At 29.0% G+C, this 16,143-nt stretch overlaps 1 protein-coding gene across 2 annotated transcripts in view; it reads right to left on the reverse strand.

Annotated features, from left to right (window-relative positions):
* The window catches only part of LOC106680726 (uncharacterized), a 285,051-nt gene extending 269,993 nt beyond the window's left edge, over positions 1-15,058 (reverse strand). The window contains exons 1-7 of one of the 2 annotated variants that reach the window (XM_014420633.3): positions 14,768-15,058; positions 14,051-14,160; positions 11,963-12,171; positions 11,363-11,551; positions 6,603-6,752; positions 6,352-6,445; positions 6,075-6,239 (exon numbers count right to left, since the gene is read on the reverse strand). In XM_014420633.3, coding sequence (XP_014276119.1) covers positions 6,075-6,239; positions 6,352-6,445; positions 6,603-6,752; positions 11,363-11,551; positions 11,963-12,171; positions 14,051-14,160; positions 14,768-14,940 — 1,090 coding nt within the window. In that variant the 5' untranslated portion in view covers positions 14,941-15,058. The remainder of the gene's footprint in view (positions 1-6,074; positions 6,240-6,351; positions 6,446-6,602; positions 6,753-11,362; positions 11,552-11,962; positions 12,172-14,050; positions 14,161-14,767) is intronic. The other variant, XM_014420634.3, reaches the window with a different exon arrangement.
* Positions 15,059-16,143: the final 1,085 nt, after the last annotated feature.

The following is a 16,143-nucleotide window of genomic DNA, read 5'->3' on the forward strand; positions in this document are numbered from 1 at the left end:
TTTACGTAGGATTTAGTTCGATGGTTAAGTTGAAACTTAATTTTTTGTAATCAGCCTTGGATTGACATTGGGTGGACAAGGAAGTGAAGAAAACTGACTCATCACTGGATTGGGGAAAAATTCGGAATTTGAGAACAATGCTGATCACAAGACCTTTTTAAATAATCTCAGTTAAAAAACACGAGTTCAGCAAATAAGTGCCCTCTGTTGGCATGCAACTAATTTAATAGTTTTCCTATTTACCAAAGTGAAATCAGGGCCTTCTTTAACCATAGGGAGTTGGGAACTGATAAGTTTTAGGTGCCCTTCAGATTAGAGATGGGACCCTTCCAACAGCTTTCGGTTATAAACAACACAAAATCATTTATTTATTTACTATTTGAAAAGTAACAAACATTAAGCATTTACAAGTGGTGATTTTCTTGATTTTTTGGTAGTAAAATCATGATTTACTTCTTATAAGTCTATTTATTAAATACATACATTTCTATTAACATGTCATAAACTACATAATTGGAGGGGTTATGTAACAAATAGTAAATTTTAAGAAAACAAGGCTCAATTTTTTTTTTGTTGGAGCTTGTTATGTTTTGTAGTGTACATAACCCTAGCCCCATCTACATCTAGCAATATTAGTTATTAATTGGATTTTGAGGTTAGAGTTCCTCACACTAACCAGATAGGTACCTACCCCCTTCATCAACACTAAAGATTCAAAATATGTTACATAATAACTGTAGTAGCCCCGGGTTGGATTCATTCTGGCATTTCAATATTTATTTATAATTTATTTTTGTAACTAAAATTGCAAATGATTACTTTATTTTTCATAATTACATTTATATATGTGTTTTTATGTTCATACATGTGATTTGTGAAAATACTTAAGTATCTACTCGTGGATTGGCCATAATAATGTCCACTCCTATAATGCATGCCCATGACTATATGAAAAAATTATTATTAAATCTAATATTATCAGACTAATTGGCAGAGCTGACTAAAAATTATTTGTATATAAACCTAATTAAATTGTCATAGATTCACTTATTAATGAACTATTTATAACTAAAAAATGATAATCAGTAATGACCCGAAACATTATTGAAAGAAGAAGAATAAACATATAAATTTGAATCTAAAATGGTGGTAGTAATTGATTTTTCTAAACTAATTAGATGGAAGTTACATCAATTTTTCCTTCATGCCAACAGGTCCTAGTAAAAACAGAATAGTATTTAATTCATATTTTTGAAAATATCAAGTCAATGACCAAACTTTATTAGCGTATTTTAGTATGATCCCAACTCACCCAAAATACTATGGAAAATTAGATGCTGAGGAGTGGGATGCAATATCCCCAAAATTTTCAGATATAAGAATTAAATACTATTGTTTTTTTCTCTTTTTTTGACCTGTAGGGAAGAAAGAAGAATAAATAGAAGTTCAAGAAGTGAAACAAATTCAAATTCTTTACTTACAAAATTCCTTAAAACCCATTAATTATACATTTTTTCCAAATGCAATGCTCCTCATTACTAAAAAGGACATAAAAAATATTTTTGACAACTTCGACAAAATGTAGTTGTCTTCATCAGAACAGTTTTTATAAGAATAATAATTTCGACTCAATGCAGTATTGTTTAAAATAAAACTAAAAACTTACATTTGCTCCTTTTTTTTTTTTTTTTTTTTTTTTAAATTGGAGTTATGCAAAAAACAATCAGTAAGTCAAAACTATCGAACTAAATTCACACTAAATTCATTTTAACTGGCTCTAGAGTTATATTGACTGTAGATTAATATGTGGAGAAGATGGTCGGGAAGATGCGGTCAGCAAATAAACACAAATAAACAAAAACTATTTATTTATGCTCTTCGGCATTCCTCTCCCCTCCCCTTCCCCTCGACCATCTTCTACACATATTCTTTTATTACATTGATTTTCACCTAAATCCAGTTTCATGTATGGGCAAGTCACAAAATACAGCAAGTAAAAGTTTGAACAACAAGCTTAGTTGAATAATTAAGAAAAAATAAGAGTGTTACGTATTCAGCTGATATATCTGAGAAAAAGAATACGATAACCGCTATAGAGGGACAGCAAAGGGAGGGAGTTAATAGACCAATACAAGGGAGGATATTAAAACAGGGAGTGCCCCTCCAAATGTGTTTGCACTGACCAAATCACTCTCCACTACTTTACGAGCTACACAATGTCATTGGATTGGCACTGTTTCTCAGAACAGGAAATAACTTAAGTTGATAAATAATGAACCAGAGATTATCACAACTAAAAATTTGAAGTTAGAACATATAGCTCAGAATGATGTATGTGATAATTGATTTAAAAGCAGAAATTTATAGATTAAAAAGTAACAACTATAACTGAAGAATATAACCCTTCCCAGTGCGTTGAAAGAGAAACACAGTAAACCCTAACATTTTGACCACCCTTTCACAATATCTAAACACTTCAATCCAATGTTTAAAGTGATCACCGGTGCTGCATAAAATTAATACACCCAGTTATGTGTTCTAGTCGGTACTGAGACATGGCTAGTTATATAGAAGAACTAGTTGATTTGGAGTGTACAAGAGAAAAACTATAATTTATCTTTACTTATTTTCTTTTTACTGCCAACTAAATAGGGAATGTTTCGGGGTTCTATCTAATTTTATATATTATATTACATGTTTCTTTTTCTGAGAAGAAATATCATCTAACACCCTTATGTGTAAAAGAGTTGCCATGTATTAAATACTCTATGTAAGAATCTATGCTTTGTAAATTAATAAAGCTTTTATTTTCTAATATCTCTGTAGATTTTTTTCAAATTGTTTCTTTTACCGACTATATTTATCTTGAATAACTGTTTGTATACAGCTATTTAAGATAAATGAATTGAAATATTCGAATATTGTATTTTTATACCAAATATATTTGGGCAGCACTGCTGCTTACATTAAGCATTTCTCTCTTAAACTGTTTATAAGAACATAAACTGTAAGATTAAATATAGTCATTTGTTACTTTATATATTTTTTTCATTCTGTTTTCATGATTTTAGCTTCCAGCTATTGAAATATGTGCATTTGTTACTCGCTATTAAACCAGTTCAATAACATTTACCAATTCCATTAAGGTTGTCTAACCACAATCCTATCTACTACAAAATACCTATATGAAGAACAGTATTATACTTTAATCACTTTTACATATAAAATGCACAAATGAAACTAATAGATCAAATTTTTGTATGGATAAAGGAATAGAGAACAATGATTATACAACTCTAATCTCGATAAATTATGTATGAAGAATAATCCTGAACAATAATCTACTAATTGATCATGATCTCTATTAAGTATGGATAATTGAAACAATTAGGAAGAGAGAGGGGAGGGGAGAGTTTTGACAGCTGATGCTTAGCGCCAGTCACCATTATTGAATCAGACAACCCTTGATCACTTAATATAAGCAATCCCAAGGGGCGAGGTGCCTGTCAGTCAAGTTGCCACCCCTTGCCATTCTCAGTCTGTTCAATATGTTACATCACCATTGGATTACTCAGAAAAAAAATTGTTTCTCAACTTAAAAGTGGATTTTAAAGAGTTGAAAATCAGTAAAGATAAAAAACATCAAAAATGAATGAAAATAATGTTAAATAAAACCACTCTGATCAGAAAATAAGAAATAAAAATTTAACAGACACACAACTATAATATAAATAAAAAAATTATCTATTATCTAGAAAAATTTGATATAGAAAAAGAACAAAAAAGACGGTATTGGATTGAAATGTGAGAAAAAAACTTGAAGGCTGTTTTGGGAAAAACTATAGATTAAAAAATTCAGAGCAACTAGGAAGTCAAACTACTAAAAAGAAAATGGAATAAGGAAACAGTTAAATAATTTTTTTACAGTTTTAATATGTTAACTGCACTGAGATAACTTGGAGTTTGAGTTTTTGCCTAGGACAAAAACTATCTGATAAGTGTATTAGGCAAGAACTTAAATTACAAGTTATCTTTTAGTCCACAGTCATTGAGCTTTTACTTTTATTTATATTTGATTTTCATGATATTTTGTTAAATTTAAATTTATGTATTTATACTGGTTTGTGTAAGAAACGATAAATAATTCTTTTTAAATTTGAATAATTCCTGATATACCCGAAAGTATAAATTAAAAATTTCAGGAAATATTTTAATTTTATATTATGAGATTAATGGTTTTGTGTTTAATTTATATGCTATGTTTTTCATAAATAAAATTTCTGTCTGATGCACTTAATTTTCAATAAAAATACCATAATTAATAATACATGTAATAATAAAATACGATAAAAAGTAAGAAAAACATTACAGCTTCCTGAAAGGATATATAATTAAAGGAGGAAAATATAATAATATATTATTAAATTAATGATCTTTTACTGGAAGAGTTTCTGGAATTAAATTGAATTTGGTGAATGACACAAATTTTCCATGTTTAATTGTAATAATTTATTTCATATAATCAACAACAACATTTCGGGAATATCTCCCATCTTCAAGTTGCTATAAAACCTAATTCAACAAAACTTATAACATGTGCTTACAACATTACTAATATATCATATATACATCAAAACTATTTATAAACTATGAAACTATAAAAAATAAATTATTACAATTAAACAAGGAAGATTATTTCACCAAATTCAAAATAATAATATAAACTAGCAAAAACTTAGTACCAATGATCGATTAGAAACAATCAAATTGAAAAGTTTGTTAGAAAAAAAAATTTTGTTTTATTTAATACATTTGAAACTACAATTGCTGATGTTGCAATCATAATTAATATTGAAAATTAATTAATTCTAATTGTTTTACTTTATTAAAAAAAAAGTTATGTTATTTTTTTCTCTTTAAGAATGATATTTCAATTTTATCTGGGAAATTGGCACTGCTTGTTACATATGATGTACCACAACTGTGTAGATGAGTTTTAAATTACTCAAATCTTGGTTTTTATAATAAATAAAAAATTAATGGTTATAAGAAAATATCCATATTGTCCCAACTATTTTTTAAAATTATTTTAACACTCCATTTTCAAGGATCTTATTTCACTTTGTTGTTTATTCTTATTTCACACAATAACCATAGGTTATCAACATAATTCCAGGCCATATTACCTTTGTTAAATTAGCCATTAACACATTAACTAGTTTACAGTATTTAACTAGTTTATAATCTCTGTTTAAATTACTTATTTTATCAAAACTATACTACTGTATTATTTGAAGTGTTAAAATAATAAAAAATTGTTGAGACAATATGGATATTTTTTTATAACTAATGAACAAATCCGTTTCAAACAAAAATTTGCCTTACGTATAAAAATTTGATTTTTTTTTAAATTAATTTTTTTATTTATAATTCTAATAATTGTAACTATCTAATAATCTAATAACTGCTTCTTCAAATGGGTACTGGCACATATGTTGTAACAGTTTATATATATATACCAAAGCTAAACAGTAAATAAACACCTAAAAGAATAAATATAGAGGTAAAGAAAAATGTTCTTGCAATGTTCACTACTTTTTGAAATACTTTGTAGGGGAAATTGCTGAGTTCACTATCAAAATTTCAATGACAAATTAATTTACTAATATTGTAGTAACAATTCGCAGAAACTAATGGCAAACCTTACCCTGTACAGAACACTAGAAAGAGGTGGCCAAAAGAGCAAAAGATAACTGAGCTCAACCACATTTGTTGTATTACTAAAGAAAAAAGTAAATTTTTAAAAGGACAAGTATATTGATTATTGCTATAAATGAGATAATTTATTAATTTGTTTTTTTACTGTCAGTAACTACAATTAGTTAAAGAAACTTTAGTTTAAATACTATAAATTGTTTGTATAAGTTGTGTGGTGTTTCATCTTAATTATTAAACTGAATGGAAGGAAATAGTTATGAGGAAAAAAAACCACTATGACTACTAAGGAATCATACTAAAACAGTGCAATCATGTAATTTGCATATCAATTAGAATAAAAAGTAAATAATGTTTACCTTTAGATTCTTTGAGATAGTCATAAACTTTATCAACAGCCATCTGTTCAGAAACGACATCCCAAAGACCGTCACAGGCAAGTAATAGAAAATCTTCGTCTCCAGTTAAATCATAACTACTCACATCCGGCTCTCCAGTAACATAAGGCTTATAATCAACATCACCTTTGAACAAATAAAAATTATAACTATAAGTGTTTAAAACCAAATAGTTTTTAGTGCCAATTCAGATTACACAGTAATTGGATCAAAAAATTAACTCTTGAAAACAAATTACCTATCGACCTGGACACAGCAAGCTGGCCATTGACTCTCCATGTACCCCAAAAAACAACAGAGCCACCCATAGCCTCAATCCTTTCACGTTCCTCCTACAAATCAATTAGCATTGTATAAAAGGTCATCGAATTATATCAAAATCATGAAGTAATATTTCAAATAAAAATTCTAACTCTAATATAACTGAAATCTATCTATCAATGTAATGAAACAGTATGATAAAAATCAACAAGAAACAATGGCACTTACTAAATGATCTGGACGGTGAGGATTTACAAGCTGAATGAAATTTCTTCCATTAACAAGTATGGCTTGTGAATCACCCAGCCAGGCTACATATACCTTTCCTCTATCATGTCTAATTAAAATACTAACGGCAGTAGTACCACTCTTCAGGTTCTGTAAATTTCAATAATATAAACAATTAAGTATATAAATGTATTTTGCTTTTAATCTTTTCTTCATACAATTACCTAACAAAAAGATCATTTATTATACAAACATACATCCTATATTCTTTTCAAAGGCACACTACATGAATGATAATAAAATTTGTATGTATTCCTTTAATCAGTTTAACAATGTGTAAAATTTAATGGACAAATTTTCTCAATAGCAAGAGTCTCCAAACTAAGGCCCATCAAAGTCATTTTGATTGCATTGTAAAATTTACAACACAAGTTGTTAGATTGTGATGGACCAGTAAACCATACTAGTACAGAATCACATATTGGCCTATCAACTCATTCAATTAAACATTTAAATGTGAACAATGAAAGATTGTATAGAATTACTTTTTAAAATAAATACATTTATAAACTAGGTTTGTTAGGAAAGCTTATATAAAAGTATATTCAACCCCACAAAAAAACCAAATACACTTGTGCCTTCCTGTTTCCACTACCTTTTTTTATTTGTTTACTACTCCCTTTTTCTTGTCTACAGGTGACCAACCTATTTTAAACAAGGTGGAACAAATTTTCATTTCGTGGGACTGCCACAGAAATGAAAAAGTCAACCCCCCAGGCTGGATTCGAACCGGCCGCACCGCAGTTTTCAGGCTGCAAAGAACTGCGCCTCAATCACCTGAGCTATGGACGGCCGCTGTTTCCACTACAGAAAGGCTCCTTGGAAGTGATTTATTTTAAAATTCTTCAGCTATATAATTTCTGTTTTGATGGGCTCTACTTCACTCCAATGTCTCCCTTTGAAGAACCACCTTGCTTTAGGACAAGAAAAAGTCACAAGGTGCCAAATAAATCATGTGAATAAGAGTAGGTTTTTTTCAAAAGAAATCAAATTTGAAGCCAAAAACTTATGCAGAACTAGTGAATAGTGTTAGATGGAGAATCCACTGCCCTCTCAGGCAAAATTTAGTCAAACCCATGCTACGTGAACTTTGAGGCGTTTGAGAATGTAAATGTAGAAGTTTCAATCAACAGTTTGTCCTGAAGGGACGAATTCATGGTGGACAATGCCTCAAGAATAAAACAAACAGCATTGTCACAATATTCGACCATAAATTTAAATCAGGCAATATTTTTATGCTGTTAAATAATTATTAAGGCAACAATATTTTTGTGTTTTAGACCAACCTTGTTTTTAAAAAATCAACTATTTTTTATTTCTCATATAACCAACACTAGATATTCTCAAGAAGCAACTAAAAAAGATTTTTATTTGAGATTTAAATTAATAAACACTTCATTTCTATCAATTTTTTACAAAACCAAGCAAAAAAAGAAAACACTTCATTATTAAAAAAACATGTTTTGGAATATGCCCTTCAACTCCTTCATTAAACAGTAACATAAAATTTGTTAAAAATTCTTACAATCCAAAAATATAAATTAAATAAGATCTGTGAACTTCAGAGTGACTTTGCAAAAAAAAAAATTCTCAAATTTTGTAAATAATTGATAGAATCAGGATTGCAGGGATAGTACCCACCTTGGTTGTCAACCCCTCAAATAAGACTACTGGATGAAATAAAAATATGTTGATCCTTTGATTTTAACAAATAAGTTATAAAAATATCTTTATTACTTTTTTAGTAAATTAAGAAAAAAATATCTAATATACATTTTTATGACAATAGGTATAATTGAAACATAAATGTTTGACTCTCTATGTTTTCAACCACAGATACATCAATAATTTGTTTTTATTATTAGATGTGGCCTATAGGACTTAGTGAAGATGTTAATGGGCATAGGTCCTTTCCTATAGACCATTGGTTCCTATAGTGGATGCCACGATACCCTGGGGTGCCCCAAGCGAATGATACTTTCTCAAAATATTAAAAAAAACATAATAATAAATTATCAAATGTACAAGGCATTCCTGTATTTATTTTGCACTATTTTTCTTATTTTCTGACATACTCAACCCCTCCAAAGATAATTGTAGCAATATTTTTATATTTCTTTTAACTGAATAAGAGTATCAAGCCTTTTTGCTCAAAAAGGGTGTTGCAAAATTTTTTGTATTCCAACAAGTGTACCAGCTTAAAAAAAAATTGGGAAGTGCTGCTTTAGAGGCCATGACAGAGACCTTCTTCTCTTCTAACTAAGTGGCCTGGAAAAGCTTTGTCCATTTCATTTTTAAATGGTAACAAGAAATACAAAGGGATGAGGAGAAAGGGGGGCACTTATCATGTTGGAACCAAATTATACCTTATCTCTAACAGTATGTCTTCACATAAAGTGAGAAGAACACTACAAATAAAGTTGTCGATCTCTCTGGAATCAAATTACCTACGATAAATGTGTTTTTTGATAATCATCGGTGTTGTCTGTATACTTCCCTCACACAGTGAGGATTTAGCCGGGCCCAACAATGAAAATTCTAACAGTTTAACATTCCACTTCTGCACCGTTGCTGAGTCACTGAACAATGTCCTGTTCAATAAGCCAGTCATACATTTTCTTCTTCAACTTCATCTACCAGTGGCAAAATTCCATCCTGCTCTCAGGCAATGTAAGCACTGAGCTCTGGTGTAGTGAAACTTTGTAAGAATGGTAGCTATAACTTTTAAAGTACCTCTGAATTAAAATATTAGTAATATCCATTCTTCTTTTTCATAGGCATTGCAGACGTGCTAGGCGTTTCTTGGCTTGCAAGTAGCCTGGCTCTAGTCTATCTCCAACTAGTCACGCAGAAAATCTATTTGCAGTCCTCCTTTCTCTCTATCTTCTAAAACCTCTCCCTTCTTCTTGATACAAATTGCAAACTGCTAATGATTTATTAACTAAATGATTTATCAGCTTGAAAAGCCTCTTACTGACCTAATCAAACTGGTGCTGGCAATGATGATAGCAATGAATTGGCCCTTAATCCTTCACGAAGGCTTCCAAGCACCAAAATAAAAAGATTTTAATTTTAATTTACATGACTGTAATAAGGCCAATCTGGACATATGGAATTGAGCTTTGGGGCTCCACTAAACCTTTGAATTCCTCTCGTATTCAATTCTTACAATCCAAAATCCTTTGTAAAATCCTCAATGCTCCTTACTTTGTCACAAATAAAATCATACATAAAGACCTTAATGTTCCCTATGTAATCGATCTAGCCTGAACCAGATATCACTTCTTCCATTATAAACTCCCTAACCACTCAAACCCCCTAGTTTCTAATCTTACATCCTCTTTCATTCCTGACAATCCTCCGAGACGCCTGAAAAGAAGATGGCCACGAGACCAGCTAATGTAAAATGTCATTAGAGTGCTACCAATGGGTAGTTTTTCTACACGCCTGTAACACTCCAATTTAACTTAGATCAGATTTACTAAATGTATTATAATGTACAGTTGTAAATAACAATAAATAAATATAAATACAATTTTAATATGGTCAAAGTAAAAGACTTTTTTTCTTATCCTTCAAAAGTCTTCTAAAAAAATGGACTTAGACAAATTTAGTCCTTTTTTTCAAAAGACCTACCTCAACAGAGCAGACAGGGGAGAAGAAAAACATTATTTCTTGGAACAGCGCATGATTATAGATCTAATGTAATGATCTAAAATAATTAGAATTTTTATCACAGAGCAGTGAATGTTTGGATATAGAGAAATCAAATTACTGTTTCAAAGAAACTTTTTCTATTCTTCTTCCATCTTGTACATGATTTCATTTAAACAATTTCAATTCAGTTTTTATAAGATCCAGTAAGAAGATACCACACCTGCTATAGTGAAGTTTACTGTTACTTGAGTTAAAAAAAAAAAAATGAAATAATTGATTGAATACACAAAAAAAAATTTTTACTTTTAAAAAACAGTCAATGAAAATATAAATAAATAATCCGAACTCATAGAGAAGAAAACTGGAAATATCGAATACAAAAAATTGTTGAAAATGAGTGGTCTTCAAATTGACAAGCTGGTGTAGGAGAGGTTTCGTGGAACAAGAATATTATTACAGAACTAATAACAGGAGAAAAGTCATTGGAATATACCCAAGCATTAAAGTACACCGAATTCAAACCATCCGGCAGCAGATCAGATAAATTTAAGGGTAAAACTTAAGAATGGAGAAGAAATATCAGAAGAGGCACAAATGGTTTGTGATAGGCTGAAAAAAAAAGTCAAAAAGTTTTGTGTTAACTGCAAAAACCAAGATTTAATTTTATAGCACAACTAAATAAAATAATTTACAGTTTACTTAGAGCTTAAATTTTAATTGAAGTTACTTATTTGGATTTTTTTTTCTTTTGTTAAATTATGTACAAATACATATAATTATAAAAGAAAATCATAACAAATTCTGTTTACACACTTCGTTATCAAGTTCAACATACATTTCATTTATTTATTTTTTACACTGATTCTGATCTTCAGTTAGTACTTAAAATTTTTTTTCTCAAAAACACACTTCTAATATCATTCATCGACACTAAGCAGATAAACTACCATTCCCTAGTGATGTCAGTTTAAGAAAAATTTCACAGTAGAGAAAATGTATTAAGATTATGAACAAGACATTATCTAAAAATTGAAACAACTTACTTCTTTGTTAGATTTATCGATAAATCTGTCATCTGCTCTAATATAAGCTTCTTTAAATGCTGCTTCTGGATTATGAGGATAATGCTGGCTTTCCACTAAATATTGATGCACGTGTGAACATGCATAAATAGCAGCATCTGAACCATTATGACCATCAAACACTGCATAATAACTAGCCACACCATGACCCTAAAAAGGAAAATCTAGTTATTAAAATTTAGAATAAAAAAAATACTAGGTCATAAAAAAATTTCAAACTAAAGACCGTGCATCGTTGTGCTCCCTAATATATTAATAAAGTTCAATACTTAATTAAATTTAATCTCTGAAACTTAAACTTATTCATACTGGAAGATTATTGATTGACCGTGTGTGACCTTTCATCATTAAACTTATTCAATTCAGAAGCTACCAGGCCATCTAACAAATGCCTTAGCAATACGAATTCATTAGATCCATTAGGTTTCCTAGTGAGATTTCTAATAAATCAGAGGTTAAAGTAAACATAATTTTGTTTTCTATGAAAACAGCTATTCATCTACTAAGAAATGACAAGGATACAAAAAAGTTTTAAAACATAACTACAAATTCGCTATTTACCTCAATTCCAAATAAGGCATGAAGATCATTAATCACAATATGCCGATCTTCCATTGTTCGCCTGATATTTTTAGCTGCTGCAGCAGAAACGGACGGAGTAACGGGTGGAGGCGGTGGAAGACGACACAACTTAGAATTATCATGGTACCTCAGGCAAACTTCTATCAGCTTTTTTATAGTAGTTTGCATCAGCTTTAATGTCTGATAATCTGAAAATATAATGTTTGGAAAAAATTAAATTTTTACAAACAATCCTCTATTACAAAAAAACAAGAACTTGTATTATAAATTTTAAATCTATTGCTACAAAATAAAAACTGAAAAATAGTAGAACATAAATTTCCCTCAAGATCAGCTCAGAAAAAAAAAATATACAGATTTCAATAAAAGGAAGAGAGAATTATTTTATAAAATAACACAGTAAAACTCCTGAAATATAAGCTGGTTTAAAAAAAACATAAATAAAGATAGGCCCACATATGGCCATATTACGTCATAATGTGGAAGTGTGTTGTTCAAACTTTAACCTAATACTGAATTCTGTTCCATGCTTATCTGAAGAAACTATTTATTATTAAATTATATAAGACACTAATTCATTTAATTGTTTGTTATCTAAGAAGTTTAAGTTCCATTCATCCTTAAAGGTTTGTTTTCATTAGCCACTTAACTACATCAATGTACTGTATCAATGAAACTCTAAAAAGCGGATAATTTTCATCAGTTTTCACATGGATTGTTATAGATTTGCATTTAATGTTTTCCAGTACAATTAAATGATACCGAAAGAAAAGGTACACATAATCCCTTTATATAAATTAATATAATAAAGTATTGTGCACTAAGTAGACATTATTACTGCCTAAAATAATACAAATTATAATCAATTTCATTTAAAAATTTTTAGTACATTCTTACAAATAATGCTTCCAAAAGTAAAGACTTTTAGAAGCAAAATTTCCAGTAAACAAATGAAACGTTATAAATGAGAAATTTTGTGTAAATAGATCTTTTAAAAGCAACTTTTCGGATTTAATGGTCCAAATTTGTTGTGATAACTACTCATATATTTTTTCATTTGACTGGTCATACAGGACGGGAAACTTTCAAAAGTTTTGCTATTTTCATTTTAAGGCAATCCCAGACGACACCAGCGAACCCTTATCTTAGAAAAGGATAGGAACATCTATAGAGTAACAAAATTAAAATTATTTAGTAAATATCAAATCGATATAGACTTAAATTCATTATGATATAAAAGTTCAGAACAATCAACAGCCATAACTTATTCCTATAATGTTAATATTATTTTAAAGATGTTTATTAAAAAAAAAAAAAGTTTAAAGAACTATTAGAGTTTAAAGGCAATGAATTCTAATTTATTTTTACACACACACACACACACATATATATATATATGAACAAACAGATAATTGAGTTTGTTTAAACTTACATAGCTATATAATTTATATATACATTTTTATTTTTCAAATATCCATCACTAGCGTACATTGACTATTTAAGAAAATAATTTACAAATTTATCAGAAACTTTAAATTTCATAAAATGCTATTGGTATTCAGCACTGGTACAAATGAAATCATTTATAAAGGAACACAACCCCTTAGCATTTAAATGAGTATGCAACAAGAATTCAGATAAACTTTTTTCTTCAATGGATTCATATGGTTTAAAATGGAACCATAAATTCATAATATTTATAATCATGTATCAAACTAAATGCCTGATAGCAATTGATAAGATAAAGTATTTTCTGAAATTGCGAAACTTAAGGTTAAACAAAATTAACAGAAGGTTAACCAAGAAATAAAATTTCAATTGTAAATAATTCATTCCAAACAAGGTTGTACATGTTTATAGCTTAACTATGCAATAGGTTTCCACACATATCAGGCTAAAGTTCACAGTCATATCTTAATGCAAACAACCAAACTGACAAAAATGAATGTATTCAAATAGTAGTTTAGAAAAATTACATTTTCTATAGAAAAATAAAATAAAAGTAGGGAAAGATATCAAAAATGTTTCACTAATTGAAAATCATTAAATTATAAAGGAATTACATACCATCGTCTTTTGCTCTGTAGCCACAAATTTCAGGTTTCTTTTTAATTGTTTCTTCCATTTCCAAAAGAACACTGCGGCATAGTGGAGCAATAAGACTGGGTGGACATTTACTGAAATTATACAAAAAATATATTGATTTATTACATGGAAATATTTTAACAAAAAACATATTCACATCCTTTCTATACATGAAACTATTACAAAATAATATTCAGTTCATTTTGTTTTACAAATGAAACCAAACAAGAGGGCGAATGAACACCTATACTACAGGATGCAGTAATATCCTTCCCTTCCTAGTTTTAAACTTAAATTTATAAACAAACTATTGCATAAAAAAGCATTATTTAATTGATACTTCTAAATTATTCAACAATCATTACAAAGTGGGAACTTTTATGAAATTGGATGATCAATTTTCTAATTTCAATAATTAGAGAGTGTGAGCAAATTGATCAATCTACATGGAAGGTAGAGTGGATCAATCAATGAAAACATATCAACACAAAACAATAAACACCCAGCACCAAATATGCTGAATTTGGATTTTATTTTATACATATACACATTACTAATTAACAATTACTAAACTTAAAAAGTTATGTTCAAATGTTGGGTATCAAATCATAATTGTCATTACTAGTGCCAATTATTTTTAACTATGAGTCACAAATTAAGGAAAAATATTGTGCCAGTAGTCCAATTTTTAAAAATTACCTGAAATTTAAATATTCAAGGCACCAAGAAATGATTTCTCCGGTAATTTCAAATTCAGCTATATTATATTTTCCTATGTTCACAGGCAGGGGGTTGTCTAAATCTACCGATTTATACAAATTATCGAAAAATGCGCGATATTCAGTTAAATAGTCCTGATCAGAATCATCCATTGTAGCTAATTATTATAAAAAATAACTTTTCTGTAAAAATAAACCACAAATGACAAACAAATTACACCGCCAAATCCAAACGCCCATAAACCGAACTTTGCTATACGTTCACCAACAAACAATCCATCAGATATCAGTTGCCATAATAATCGACTTAAAGGTATCAACGAAAATCTCGATAGTAAAATCGAGTTTATTTTAACATTGTTAATTGCATTTTCATACTCAGATTATTGTAATTCACAAAACAATATGTTTACAAAATGAAATAATTATTAAAGTTAAATTTTAATAGTATTCTATGGTCCGAGCACTAGTTACAAACACAACAATTACTAAACGTGATTCTATATACTTAGCTATTAGAAACATTCCACTTTAATAAAACAACAATTAAAGAGCAGTATATTACTTTCTCACTATTCATAAATACTACATTTTTTTTATACAAAACAACATATTCAATATTACAAGCTATGCTCTAATATTATTTTTATATTATAATCGATATTCATAAGCATATCAGTATCAATACATCAGTTATTTATCAGGACAGATTTTTGTTTTTCGTTTGACTCCTTCTGAAAAAAACTGATTAAGAATTAATAAAATGTATTTATTTTGCTCTATTTCGTAAAAATAAAAAATATTTGCCAACTCTGATTTTAAAATTTTGTGAGTGAAAGAAAAAAGAAGAAATAATTAACGTTACGAATAAATACAAATACTAACAGGGAAATAAGTGAATGTATGTCACAGGTGTAACATGATTTATAACTATCTTTTTGTCCAGTGCTAATTTTGGAGAATTTGGAGAATTAGATGTACGAAAAAAACAGGAAAACAACACAATTTTGGGCGGCGGTAAAAATAAGTTCAAGGCAACAATTAGATTTTCAAAAATACAAGTCGAATCCCAAAATTTAATGTTCATCAAATATTGGCTGATGTTATTAAGACATTTAAACATATTTTTCCAACAAGGAGCTGATTATTTTAACGCTGGTATACTTACTTTTGTATCATGAACTCCTATATTAGAGGAGATATAGGTTTTTGGGTAGAACTCATACTTACAAAGACGGGGTTTAATTTTTTTGTTCATTGTTGGTATCTTTTTGTAATGTTAAAAGTTTAGAATACCTCAGCGTGCAAAATACATTATTTTGACCGCTATCCTATTATTATTTACTTGTCTTGTAC

Source organism: Halyomorpha halys, unplaced genomic scaffold (assembly GCF_000696795.3).
Source record: "Halyomorpha halys isolate HHAL.00 unplaced genomic scaffold, Hhal_1.1 Scaffold284.1, whole genome shotgun sequence".
Classification (NCBI taxonomy): domain Eukaryota; kingdom Metazoa; phylum Arthropoda; class Insecta; order Hemiptera; family Pentatomidae; genus Halyomorpha; species Halyomorpha halys.